This window comes from Papaver somniferum, unplaced genomic scaffold, assembly GCF_003573695.1.
Source record: "Papaver somniferum cultivar HN1 unplaced genomic scaffold, ASM357369v1 unplaced-scaffold_18, whole genome shotgun sequence".
In the NCBI taxonomy this organism is placed as follows: Eukaryota; Viridiplantae; Streptophyta; class Magnoliopsida; order Ranunculales; family Papaveraceae; genus Papaver; species Papaver somniferum.
In genome coordinates this window covers 7,529,543-7,544,203 of record NW_020627707.1, presented here as the reverse complement: position 1 = coordinate 7,544,203, position 14,661 = coordinate 7,529,543, and the positions used below count along the sequence as shown (strand labels likewise).

Here is a 14,661-nt window from a genome sequence, read left to right as displayed (position 1 = left end):
AGCTGGAATGCATGCCTAATAGATTGAAAACGTGCACGCAATTGACGAGTATCTCGGTTTCCTGGGTTTCCCGCCAGTGAGACGAATATTAAAAAAACGTTCTCCAAAAAAAACTTCTTGATAAAGGACACCGGTAATTACCCTATGGAAAAAATATGCTTTGCATATAGTTATATCCTCTTCTTCAGTAAACTTAGGACCACGATTTCTAACAGACATTTCTACAGAGTGAGAGAGATTAAGAGCTTTAGCAAAAACGAAGAAGAAGAAGATGTGATTTTGGAGATGGTAGGAAAGAAATTTATAGGTCGAGAAACAGAATCAGGTCGTTGGAAATTTAGTCGTTGGCGTTTGAAGTAACAGCGCGCGGATTTCCTTTAAACGCCCATTTGAATTACCATAGAAGTTGGCGTCTGTAGTAAAACCGTCGGTTTTAATTACCAACACCTATTTTCTTGTTATAAATACGACACACCAGGGGCGCCTCTCAACCAAACCAACAGATTTCTTTCTCAAAATCCGCCATGTTTTCCAAAGGCAAAGCGAAGAAAATATTATGTGTCGAAGCAAAAGAGGTTTGTCGATTATGTTTCATGGATAACCACAGTCTTATGCAATTCCCTTCGATGTATTCAAAGTGTCCGCGGAAAGGTTTTTCACGCATCAGAATGGTCATTGAATCACAACCGGAAAAGCTCAGGTATTTGCAATGTCAAGATCCCAATTGTCCATAGGAACCACATATGCTAGATGATGCTATGAAGATTAAAAAAGAAGAAAAAAAAGATTGCAACACTCTGCAAAAATGTTAAACTTAAATCTAAATTGAAGAAGGAGTTATTACACTGCAAGCATTGTGGATATGGAGATCACGAATACAAACATTGTCCACAAAGAATCAGTGGATGTTCAAAGCCCGGTTGCAAGACTTTTATGCATTTGCAGACTTCTTCTAAAGAAGACACATATGGAAGGCATTTCTGGAAATGTCCTAGGTGTTTTTTGGTGGAGTGGGCTGATTGAAGTTGAAGGACCAACCAATTCACTATGGTATTAAGTTATTACGATTATCTAAAACAAAACATGTGGGTGTATTCATATTTGCACATCAATATCATAAGTAATTCAGATGTTTCCTGGATTAAACATTCAATCTAATAAATAAAAACGTACTGCATTGAACAACCACATCATACATGAAAATAAAAGAAATACATTAGACTAAAAACACTAATACATAGGCGTCAATTCTCGGCGGGTGGTGGAATTCCCAGAGTAGGGGATTGTATCTGTTGAGCACCCTAAGAATGTTGGAACAAGCATGGAAGTCGAAAGGACGACTGCCGTGAGTTGTTGTCCACATCGCTAGATTTCCGGGTTCCACTTCATGTTCGGTTTCACCTTTGAACTTATTTTTTCTGATTCTCCATTAATAAATCCATGAACTCCAATACATTGATACTAATTATACTAAAACGATGCGAAAATCCGTGAGTATTACGCCTATAAATGTTCCCTGTTTCAGCGGTGAACATTCTGAAACTCAACGTCGGTTCGGCTACATCAGCATCTTGTGTGTACCTAACAATGGCTCTACAAATAGATAAATCCTCTTGTTGAGTGAATCTAACACCACGAACTCTGGGAGACATTTTTGGAGATAATTTGAGAGTGAAGAATGTGTAGAATGTGTGAATTTAGAGTTGAAATGAGGAGTATTTATAGAACTCAAAAATTATAGCCGTTAGATCAAAAGATTTTTCAACCGTCCAGATTCAGCCGTTGGCGCTTTTGGGACAAACGCTGGCGAACTCAATTTTAACGCTGGTGTGTGAAGTAAACACGTGCGTTGGAAGGGCAGACGCTGGCGTTTTGGTTTCAAATGCCAGCATTTTTAGAAAGCACGCCCGACCTTCTCTCAAGCGCGCGCTGGGTTGTCCTACTCAGTGTTCAAACCAACAACATCCAAATTTCATGTTTCTTGAACCTATAGTGGGAGCAAAATGAACAAACTCCAAGTTTTTTCATTTCATAGGAACTGCTCTAAGGATTAAGAATTATCTCTACCAGGATATGAATTAGATGGTGGGTTCCTTTTAAATCTCTAATTTCCCATTAATAATCTCTGAATGAAGTAGCAGATTAAAAGATGAAGATTGGAAGAGAGGAGCAACTGATGTACCATCCCGTTTGAAGAAAATGTAACACAAAATCTCTGAATTTGAGTAGTTATTTTGATTAAATAAATAGATAATCGAACACCCAACTGATGAGAAAATGAAGTAACATAATAAAAGATGAAGATTGGAAGAGAGGAGCAACTGATGTACCATCCCGTTTGAAGAAAATGTAATCAGAATGAGAACTGCTAGATTATTTGGTGAAGAAGAAGCAATTAGATTTACACCCATTGATCAGAATCACGAGATTCTGTAAAATCAAACCTAACTTTCTCCACATCATTTGAATCATCACATATGCCTTCTTCTCCGCCATTGTACTGCTGTAAATTCACTCAAGTCTCTGAATCAAACTATGTTCTATGTTTATATAATTTATTTATGGGTTTAGAGTTCAATCGTATAATTTTCAGTTTATAAGCTATTTTATCCCCTAGAAAACTGTCATTTTCATACAATGCTTCATAAATCAAACAATCACATAGTATCAATCACGAAGAATGTTTAAAAATCATTCGATTGCAGTTTGAGCAGTGACACAGGAGAAGAATATTTCGTTAAGGAACAAAAGTCTCACAAGGTTTGCTAAAGGGAAGAAATTTTTTTATTTTTTTCTCTCACTTAAGACTGAGACGCGGAATACAAATATCCAAATCATCAAGCCAACTCATCGTATCAACTCAAAGTGCGACTAAAGCGCGATACGCCTAGCGCGACTGGTGGAATGAGCGTTTAGGTGCAAGGCTAAGCGCGTTTGGATACAATTCAGCTTCTGACTTCTGCTTCTCCAGAAGTAGAAGTCAGAAGTCCAGAATTTTTTTTCTTCACAAAAGGTCGATTTTTCTGCTTCTAAAAGTCGTTCTGAAATTCTACACCCAAACTGACTTCTTGCTTTTTGACTTCTAGTATTCAAAAAGTTACTTCTGGATGGTTATAGAATAGATAGAAAGTGTTTATTTTTGACTTTTATTAAGGCGCTAGTTTTGCTTCTAGAATAGACAGAAAGTGTTGCCTATTATTTTCGTCTACTTTTTTCTCGCAACCAAAATTCTATTTTTCGTGAAATGGTTCCGCAAGATTGACTGCGCTGTTCCATTTAGAGCGACCTAATCCAACTTTTTTCGTATCTATATGTTAAATTGGAATGACCATGAAACTTGAGTGCGCATTCTAGCTAACGTGGACTTCCAATCTAGATGCTAGATTAAAAGACCATAAAACTAAACCTAAGGCTAAGTCTTCCGACTTGAACTGGTGGGTTGTTAGCGACTGCCACGAGGTTCCCTCCCACATTCCTCGACAGTAGGGAACGAAGGAGGGAAGATTAATACCAGCAGGGATTAATGAAAAAGTAAACCATTAGACTCGGTTGTTTCCTCTAGCTTACTTGTCATTACTATACATGTGGTAGGGTGAATGTTCCGTTAGATTTAGTCTAAAACCAAACTTTTGAGATAAAAAGACATATTGCGAGGAACTATGCAATGCTGAACCATGACAGAAATTAAGCTGAAAATAAAATTGAGCACAACAAGTCGAATTGAACTTAAAAGATGACGTGCAAGGAAAAATGTACTAGCAAATAACAAAACATGATACAAAAACCCAAGGTGACCATGTATTGTAGACAAAAACTCCAACCATATGTTGAGATTTATAAGAACTCCATTTCCACCAAAAGTGATACAAAAACCCCAAATATTTTAAAATAGGTAAATTACATCCATTTTATTTTTAAGATATACCTAACCTACCCTCACATTTTGTTGCTTCTTTGTATACGAGACTTATCTCCTCTTCTTTTTTATCGTCGCGCCCTCCTCTTATTTCATTTCTTTTCTCCACCGCCTCGTCTTGTCCGTCCACTACCATTAGGAGAACCTCCTCTTATTCGTTCCACACCACCACCAAATCGACGACCATTTCCTGGTCCTCCGTCAACACCATCTCCTCCCCCAACCAAGACCACCATCACCTCATCCTTATCTTCTTTTAAGTTGTAAATTTACAGTGAGAACTTAGGGTTTATTTGTTCCTCCGTCAACACCATCTCACTGTAGAACTTAGGGTTTCAAATCACTTGAAATAGAAGAAGAAAAGGAGGAATTGGATGTCAGTAAAATAACAATAAATCAACAAATTTTTTAATTATTGTTTGGAGAATTGGGAATTTTGGTGCTCATCTCTTCATCCATTGATTCACTTCTTCAATAGTGGTTGTACAACCACAAACCAAGATTTAGGTACTAATTTTCTACTTGATTTCGTACGAGTTGTTGTTGAATTATAATTGTATATGAGTTTCTGTTGAATCTATTTGATTTTTTATTTTCAAATTGAGATAAAATTTTCACTTATGTTGAATCTGTCATTGGGTTTATATTTTTACGATGGTTTGGACCCGATTTTGGCTTTTTGGGTTGAATTGATTTTATATTCCAATAAATTTTGGATCTGAATTTGAAGTCATGATTGTTTCAGTTTGATTGATTTATTGTGTTTAATGATAATTTTGGATCAAGCATTTACATAAGATGATGTTTGAGATAAATGCTTGCGACAAATTTTCGAGGAAATAAACTGTATTTCCCATGGATCATCCGGATAGAATATCCAATGATTATTAAGGAGACACTTTTGTTCAACTATAAACTGAAACAGAAATCTCTTCAAAAATATATGTGAATCAACTCGATTATAGCTATCACAGTTCTTTATCACATGACGTCGGTGTATAATTTAGGGGGTGAGATTTGTTGGTGTTGTATTATTATGTGAACTAATCTCCCCAGACTGTTTTGTATAGAAATCGGGAAGAGTAGAATGAAATCTCAAGAGTAAGGAGCGTATAATATTTGTTGAACTAATGAATCTAACTAACGAGCAGTCTACGACAAGTATGCCTTACATTGGTTCAACTGAATATCTTGTTATCACATGGTAAAGATTTCAGAAAACGTTTGTACTTACTACACTAATATCTTCCGAACCTAATTAATTGGTTGATAACCATTGAACACATAACCATCTTGTGCATTTGCCATCAATATGACACAATCGAAGCCTCCCTTCCGATCTATACATACATCTTATTTATGATGGAACCAAAAATGGTTTGAGATGATGCTTGAGAATGGTTTTTAAGTACAGTTGCAGGTTGAGAGTGTAGAGAAGAACTGAGATGCCTATGTTGGTGGTGATTATGAACTGCAGCTGGTGATAATCAGAATCCATGGAGGAACTGGTGTTGGTATGGTTGAATTAATATGGTGGTGTTGAATCTGTGACTGAGGTGGGGCAGTTGTGAAATTGCAGGTACAGCTCAAGGAGGAGATGTTATGCTTGCATTTAACTGGATATGTTCGATGCTCAAGTGCAGGCAGTTGGAGTTGCTGCTACAGGTGGTTGAATTGAAACTGAAGTTGTTGCTGATGGAGTTTGAAATGGAGGTAGTGCTACATTAGATGACCAGTTGAACTGAATTAAAGAAGTGTGGTTGCAGAATGGATGTAATGGAAGTTAGTATGTGCAGAATTTGGAGGCCGGGATAGTCTGTCATGTTGTTGTTGTTTAGAAGGGATTGCGAGATAGAAAGAAGTGCAGGCCTGAAGTTTAATTGCAGTTTCTGGTGGAGAGTTTAATGGAAGCATCGCAGGTGGTTTTGTTTGTGGCAGGAGATGTAAAGTTGCAAGAATTGAACTACAAGACCTGGCTGCAGTTGCAATGGAACTGGAGTTTGTGACTGTTGCAGAAGCTACAACTATGGAGTAATGGTTTCAGTCAGTTGAGTTAACTGAAGCTGTAATGAGTGGAACTTGTGTGTTTGCAGTGAAGCCAAGGATGAGATTGAAGTGAATCTGTAGTTGCAGGTGCAATGAAGTGCTGCAATACAATGAGGAATTGCCTGTAAACCTAGATGGAAAGATATACCAGGTGAAGCTGAGTAATGGGTCTTGAGACATAACTGGTGGTATTGTTGTTGAAGCGCAGAAACCAATTATGGTTTCATCTTATTTATGATTAAACCAAAATCGGTTTCATCGTATTTCAACAATGTATTTCTATCCATGAAGATGTATAATACCTCTTAAAAAAATTCTTGCAGGTGATTTTTCACGAAACCAAGATGAAACCAAAATCGGTTTCATATTATTTATGATGAAACCAAAATCGGTTTCATCGTATTTTTGGGAGGCGGTGGTGGTGGGCGGTCGTGGTGCTGGTTTTGGTCGGCGGTGGTCGACAGTGGTGGTGCTGGATGGTAGGGTGGCTGGTATTGGTGGTGCAATTACGTAGTATCGGTGGTGGTGGTGGTGGTCGGAGGTGGTGGCGGTGGTGGTCGACAATGGTGGTGCTGGATGGTAGGGTGGCTGGCAGTGGTGGTGCAATTGCGCAGTATCGGTGGCGGCGGAGGGCGGCGGCGGCAGAGCGGTGGTGGTCGGTGGTGGCGGTGGTGGCGGGCGGCGGTGGTCGTGGTGGCGGCGGCGGGGCGCGTCGTCGGCGAGCGGTGGTGGTCGGTGGTGGCGGCGGCGGCGGTGGTCAGTGGCGGCGGCGAATGTGGTGGTCGGAGGTGGCGTCGGTGGTCGGTGGCGCCGGTGGCGGTGGCGGTGGCGGTGGTGGTCGGAAGTGGTGGCGGTGGTTATCGGTGGCGGCGGTGCTTATTGGTGGTTGTTTATTTCTTATTGGGGGTGACAATATAATAAGAATTAAAGTGTGGTTGATTTTTGTTTTTGTTTAGGTGATTTAAACTAGAAGGGTAATACAGACAGTTTATATTAAATGAGATTTTTGTGAACAATTTGTTTTGTTGGAGTTTTTGCATATGGATAGTGACACCTTTGGAGTTATAACCCGCGGACGGTGAAAAAAAAAGTTCATAGATTTCCTACACTGAATCGAACACCTAAGAGGCTCAGATATAACTTTTCTCTTCTCATTCGTTCTGGAATTTTCGCTTCAGTCAGGTATGATCTCAAAATTTAATTGTTTCCATTATTTTGTTTCTGAGAAGTTTGATTTCTTCGTAATTAGTAATCAAATTTGATTAATTCAGAAAAAAAATCGGTAAAATATAAACACTTATCGTAATAGAAAGTGGGAAAATCCTGATCAGGAGAAATTTAGGGTTCAGTTTATTCCAACCCCAACTAGTTTTTCTATTATCGAGAGGTTTCGGTGTGAGAATTTGTTAAGAGTTTATGATTTTGAGCCGGCAGAAATGGAATTTGTGATTTCAGTTCTAAGAATACTCATCGAATTCTCATAATTACCGCAAAACCAATTAAGAAAAAAGAGAAGAATTATAGCTGGTCTAGTACCAGAAACTTTAATTTCTTAATTAAATGAGATGGATTGCAAGGTATAGAAGACCAAGTGATTATGGCGAGCTTGTCTTCATCTCGAGTTAAGAAGAGTTTAGGGTATATACTTAGATATTATAAGGAATAATCTTTGATTTGTATAGAAGTGAATAATCTGTGAAGTAATCTGGATCTGTTTATTGAAAAAAAGATATCTTTCTAGGATTGTTTGTGTTCCTATTGTAAGGAAGAATAATCTCTTATAGTTGGGATAAATTCCAGCAGGATGCGTCTCTATGATTAATAGATTGGGTTCAATTATATTCAAACAAAATACTTGTAGCATCATTCTTACCATACAGTTAGCAGAATTTCCAGAATTGATTTCCATTTTCTTTTCTACTTTCTCGAGATATATTTGTTTTTACAAGCCGTAGAGTATCTAGTTGTCGTATAAACTTGTCTTTTTTGTCGAGACTCAAGTCCAAACGAGGTCACTTCGGTTAGGTATTTTCTTATATTATTTCATTTTAAAAAGTGTTGCCATGTCTTACTAGATTCCACAATGTTATCACACTTTCTCAACTGGATTATGCCACCAGCAGTGCCTACATATTAGCATACCTTGAAATTATACTCCGCCTTACGAGCTCGTAAGGCTATTTAATTGATATCCATCCAACTCTCACTATCCAAGTTATCAGTAGCTTTACAAGCTTGTAACGGGTAGTATAGTCCCAAGGTATGCTAGGCATTGTTGGTGACCTTTTCTGTTTGAGAAAATCTGGTCTATCTAAAGAATCTAGTATTGACAAGAATTTGTGCAGTGTGTAGTCTGTGTTTAGCTAATCTCATATGATTTATGTTTCAATTGATTGTGTAGTTTAAAGACAACTTTTTATCATCATCATCATCATCAAACATCTGTTTCTGGGTGAAAAGAGGGATTCTATATTACGATATTCTGTATTGAATTATAAAGGACACTACAAAGTACAAACCACCGAGCAGATTAAAATGCAGGTCAGTTATTTTACCCCTTTTAGTTGCATTTTCATTACATGTGTGTATTTAGTTTCTGTATACTGGAGGAATGTGTGATGTTGATTCAGGATTTTAGGCTAATGATAGTAGTAGGCCACATGATAAAGAAATAGTTACCAGAGGAAGTATGATCATAGTTGCAGTTTAGCTTAAATGTAAAGATGGGTGATTTTATGTATGACGTAGGAGCAGTTAGGAAAAGAGAGAACTCAAATACTAGAATGTACGTTGATTAAATTAGCATATATGCTAGAGTGTCGATATGACTGATTCACCGGTTTCCTGGCAATATGTCGTTCCTAGTTGTTATTCATAGCTGCAGAGAATAAAAGATAGATATATTGTCTTGAAGTGTGGTACTGCACACTTCAAGACTAATCTTGCAGTGTTAGAATTGTTCCGGCATAACCAAAGAAGCACACACACTTGATAAAACTTCAATATGTTTGTTGCTTGTGGCGCCTTGTCTGTGTGTTTGTAATGTAAAAAATTGTAGGTTTTTTTAAGTTGGTTTGTCTATCGTGCCCATGCTTCCTAGTGTGTAACTAGACGTGTTTCTCACTGGTGTTAGCGAAACCGAGGCTTCAGCACAATGCCCATAAGGCCCATAACTTGTAAGCTCAGTGAGATTGACTTCAACTGATCGGTTTTCAAATATTTTTTTTGAAGGTGCTAATGTTGTGTTATCATAAATTCACAATCAAACTACTTTTCCTTTGTGGTCTACCTTATACATTTTCAAGTATATTTGAGTTTGGAGACATGTGAATGTATCACATATAGATATTAATTATTCACTATCTATGAGGATCCATATCGATTTGGTGTGGACTATCATCAGATATAGTATTATGGAGCTTGGATGTCTACCCACGTTTTTATTAGAGTACCATCTCATCGAAACTCTTGCAGATTTCTTATGTGTGGTTTCCTCTGTATCAGCTGAGCATGGAGTGAGACTTTGATACCCATGTAAATTCATCTTAGGTCATCTGTTGTGGAACAAGGTCACTTTGATTACTTTAGGTCTTTCTTTACACTAATTTCACTAAAGATTACTGCTGCGTCATGCTAGATTCTACAATGTTATCTCACTTTCTCAACTGGATTAGGCCACCAGCAATGCCTACATATCAGCGTACCTTGGAACTATACTCCGCTTCGTGAGCTCGTAAGACTATTTGTTTGAGAACATCCTACTCTTGCTATCCAAGTTGTCAGTAACTTTGCAAGCTAGTAACATGGAGTATACTGCCAAGGTACCCTAGCCCTAGGCATTGTTGGTGACTGTTTCTGTTTGAGAAAGTCTGGTACATCTAAAGAATCTAGTATTGTTAAGAATCTAGTGTTGTTTGTAGTGTATGCATCTATTAAACAGATCACATATGATTTGTGTTTCAATCGATTGTGTAGTTCTAAGGCGAACTCTTTTGTCATCATCATTCTCGTCGAATCTTATCTATTTCTGGGTGATAAGAGAGATTCTTTATTAAGATTTCCATATTCCGTATTAAATCTTAAGGGACTCTACGAACAACTAAGCAAATTTAAAATTTAGGCCAGTTATTTTACCCATTTTGGTTGCTTTTTTATTCCATGTGCGTGTATTTAGTTTCTGTGTACTAGTATTTTAGTTTTGTTAATTTTTGGGCTTATGAATGTAGTTAGTTTTGTTAATTTTGGGCTAATGAATGTAGTAGGCTAAATGGTAATGAAGTTGTTACTATAGGAAGTGTAACTAGTATATGAGTTTAGCTTAAATGTAAAAATGGGAAAACTTGTCTACGAAGTAGGAGCAGTTAGGAAACAAGAAAACAGTATAAGTTGATTAAATGAGCGTATATGCTAGTATTGATATTGTGAATTGATCGAATACCTAATTGACAATACCTCATGGTCCTCATCCCAGTTGTTAGTCATAATGTGAAAACTGCAGAGAAAACCAGATAGATATATACTCGTGATAGTGTGACACAGGGTTAGAATTTCTTTAAATATAACCTATGAAGACACACACTTGATAAGGTCAATATGTTTGTTGCTTGTGGCGTCTGGTTTGCATGTATGAGTGTATAAGTGTAGGCTTTGTTAGATTGGTCATATATTGTATCCATGCGTCCCAGTTTGTTATCAGACATATTTCTCACCTGTGTTAGTGAAATCAGGCTTATTCCTATGTCGAGGCTTTTGCCATAAATTATAAGTTCAGTGAGATTAATTTCAACTGCTGTCTTTAAATCTCTTCCTCTTTAAGGTCTGAATTACATGATCCGGGTTTTACTTCATGAATCATGATCTTGTACTAATGTTGTGTTATTATAAATTAACAATCAAATTTCTTTTTCTGTGTATATGTTTATTGCGGTCATTTTATTTTTAGGTATGTACTATCAACCTTTCATGTATATTTAATTTCGGAGCTATCTTAGTGGATCACATATAGATATAACTATTCACTATTTATGAGGATCCAATGTTAATTTAGTGTAGACTTTTACCAGATATGTATTGCGTTGCTGTGTATTCAACCCATGCTTTTATTATGTTTAGCATGTCATTTTAAAGAACTCTTACGGCTTATTCCTATATCGAGGCTTCTGCCATAAGTTATAAGTTCAGTGAGATTGATTTCAACTGCTCTATCTTCAAATATCTTCCTCTTTAAGGTCTGAATTACATGATTCGGGGTTTTACTTCATGGTCTTGTACTAATGTTGTGTTATTAAAAATTAACAATCGAAATTGTTTTTCTGTCCTTATATATTTGTTGCGGCCATTTTATGTATGTACTGCATTGCTGTGTATTCAACCCATTTTTTAATTATGTTTAGCATGTCACTTTGTTAACACTCTTGCAGAACTCTTGTGTGTGATTTTTTTACATTAACGGAGCATCGATATTTGATACCGAAAATGCTATACTTTCTATTTATCTATTGGTTGTGCCTCATTTACAGGCATCTAGGGCTAGGCTCTTCAAGGAATACAAAGAAGTGCAGCGAGAAAAAGTAGCTGATCCAGATATCCAACTTGTGTGCGACGACACTAACATATTTAAGTGGACTGCCCTTATTAAGGTAATGAATATCATAATGGGTTGAATATCATGTTCCATTTCATTGTACTGTTGTTAACATTGACATATTCTATATACAGGGACCCTCGGAAACTCCTTACGAAGGTGGTGTATTTCAACTCGCATTTGCTGTTCCTGAACAATACCCTTTGCAACCTCCTCAAGTGCGGTTCCTAACAAAAATATTTCATCCAAATGTGCATTTTAAGGTGCTCTTCTTCTCTCAAACTTTTTAATTGCAATTTTTGGTTTTCTTTCCCTATTTGTTTTTACATGATGAGTGGGCCAATTTTCTCTTTTACTTTGTTCGTCATAGTATCTTCTTCTCTGTAAGGATGAGAACTTGATATAATAGTTACTTTTGAACTGAATGTAAAATAGTACTGACACTGTTGAGGCAGTAACTCATTTCTTCTTATGCGAATTTAACTATAGCTGTTCACATTTCTTACTTTCCAGACAGGAGAGATTTGTCTAGACATCTTGAAAACTGCATGGAGCCCTGCTTGGACTCTCCAGTCCGTTTGCAGGGCCATAATTGCTCTGATGGCTCATCCAGAAGCTGATAGCCCTCTCAATTGTGATTCAGGTATGTTGACTGAAAAATTCATATATTCTGGGCTTATCATTGTAGCTTTAACACATATTAGATACTATCACCACCTACAAAAATGCTTCCTAATAATTTGACCTGGTGAAATAGTCTATATTGCTCAGAACCAGATTATGAAATATGATCATGTTGCCCAAATTGAAAGAAATGCAGTGTATATAATGCATTTGTTAGGCTTAGATGTAGTACCAAACTGAATGTGTAACAGTGATTGAAAGGATATGGACAATCGTATATGCATCATCAAATCTTACGCTCTCGAGTTGTATGCCTGTTGTGAACCATGATCCTCAGTACCGACAATTATTATGGTATCTTATTTTTGCTAAAGAATGATATGTAGATGAAAGGATATGTCAACCTAGGACTTTATTCGACATATATAGTATCATTTGAACCTATTATCAGGGATACAAGCCCTTTACTTTCGTAACTCATATTAGTCAAGTACACATTCTGTGGGTTACATATTAATCTCATTTTTCTGTTCACTTTGATGCAGGAAATCTTCTACGGTCTGGTGATCTAAGAGGATACCAGTCTATGGCAAGGATGTATACTAAACTTGCCGCAATGCCTAAGAAAGGATAAGACTACGCTGAGGAGACGAAATTCCAGTTTCATGAAGTAATAAAGCTTTTATGTAATACTATTCATCACTTATACGCAGTATGTACACAACTATTTATCCACTTCGGATTTGTTGTGATATCTATCTAGATTATGTCTAATTTGTTATGATTAATTATTTGAGGATGGTAAGAGAGCCTTTGAGTCTAACTTGCAGCTACTTTTTCTTAGTGAAATCTGCATCAACTTACGTCTAATTTTATACTGTTGCAACTAATTTAGCTTTAAAGTTTATTTTCCCACTGTTGTTTTTCAGTTCAATTGCCTCGGGTGAAACTTGGGCAAGCTGGGCCGTGTTTACATTTTATTTTAGCCCAAAATGGAAATTTATTTGATTAGCCCAAACTCGGACCCGACCGGAAATGAAATCTGTTTTTTCTACTTGATGATCAAATAACAAAAATCTTCCCAAAAATTAAGAACTCAAAATTAATGCTTCATTACGTATTACGCAATATACTTATCTTAAAGGAGTAAATACAAATGCAGAAATGACCAACTCGTATAAATTTATTCGGTTTACTCTATAACAATCTCCTGAGCATCGCTGCTTCCTTGAACAACACTGTAACTATTCGCATGATCATGAGTACCAAAATCCGAAACGAAATTCTGGGACGTTAGTTGATTTGACATGAGAGTTTTTGAGGGGCGTTTATGCTGGATTTGTTGATCTTCAAGAGGCTTCAAATACACTCCAATGGCAGTGAGATACCAGCTCGAATGGCCATGGAATCCAACGATCTTAGTTGCAGTACTGGTTGCTGGAAAGGAAAACTGTGTTCCCTTTGGACAACCAAATGGTCCGTATTTCTTTCGATTACTTTCAAAAGTAAGCGAACGAATGAACACAGGACTCCAATCGTTAACACTACCATAATACCCACTGATTGACTTCAAATATTCACCAGGAAAATCCAGCTTTATCTGTCAAAGCAAAAAAGGATGAATATAGTTAGCTCGACGGATTGAGCGAAATTAAGTGTGAGTATTGAATGAGATTTACAAGACCTTGTCAGTTTTGAAGCCACCACTTCCTCCATGTTTCTGAGACCAGACTGAGGAGGTGCCACTGTTGTTGTCATGGTACTCGAACTTGACGGAGTCAATACCAGCTCCGTGAACGATTACCAATTGCTTCACAGTTGTATGAAATCCATCATCCCAGGGGTCACCTTCTTGTCTATTACTTGATGGCCATGGTCCGGCGCAAACTGGTGTTTTGTCGTTGCTGCTGCTTTTGTTGCTAATCTTCTTCTTTTTCTTATCGTATCCCCTTACATCAGTACTGCGAAAGCTGCTGAACTGTTTACAGAAAACAAAACATTCATTAAGCTCAACGAACAAAAATAATCTTGCAGCACCACAATATCAAAAGAGCACAAGCAAATGAAATTACCATCTTGAATCCGGTAACGAAAACTTGAGATATCTCAAACCACGAGTTTTAGGAGATCGATGAAATTTGATTCCTGATCAATGGAAGCTTGTTAGTTATCAGAAAAATGTATGAGAAGTAGTCCTATATATACAACTGGTTAGGTGCAATATGTTCAACTTTTGGACATGCAAACGGTGGAGCCTCATTCCGAATCCTGGTTAGGTAACTTCATTATTTAATTGAGATTTTTCTATCTTCTTGAAAGTTGAAACTTAACGAGGGCGACATGTTTCCGGGGCCGAAAGAAACTTGCTCCTAATCGAAGCATTTTTGATTTAGCAGCATCAATAAATCCTATGGCCGGACAGAGTTTCATTTGACAAGTGTTCTTGCTGCTAGTTCCAAAAATATCCAAATAGTGCCAGAGCAAAAGAAAA

General features: G+C 37.2%; 2 protein-coding genes across 2 annotated transcripts; one reads left to right on the top strand and one right to left on the bottom strand.

Moving 5' to 3' along the window:
* Positions 1–7,004: 7,004 nt before the first annotated feature.
* On the top strand, positions 7,005–13,083 carry LOC113337842 (protein PEROXIN-4). The gene is made up of 6 exons (XM_026583418.1): positions 7,005–7,144; positions 8,364–8,503; positions 11,482–11,601; positions 11,681–11,809; positions 12,060–12,189; positions 12,716–13,083. The coding sequence occupies exons 2-6, from the start codon at positions 8,498–8,500 to the stop codon at positions 12,802–12,804; spliced, it is 474 nt and encodes a 157-aa protein (XP_026439203.1). The 5' UTR covers positions 7,005–7,144; positions 8,364–8,497; the 3' UTR covers positions 12,805–13,083.
* A 165-nt stretch (positions 13,084–13,248) lies between these two features.
* On the bottom strand, positions 13,249–14,417 carry LOC113338082 (jacalin-related lectin 3-like). Its single transcript, XM_026583602.1, has 3 exons — positions 14,243–14,417; positions 13,855–14,148; positions 13,249–13,770 (listed from the first exon to the last, which is right to left on the bottom strand). Exons 1-3 carry the CDS (start codon positions 14,243–14,245, stop codon positions 13,363–13,365), a joined length of 705 nt encoding a protein of 234 aa, XP_026439387.1. The 5' UTR covers positions 14,246–14,417; the 3' UTR covers positions 13,249–13,362.
* Between the last annotated feature and the right edge of the window lie 244 nt (positions 14,418–14,661).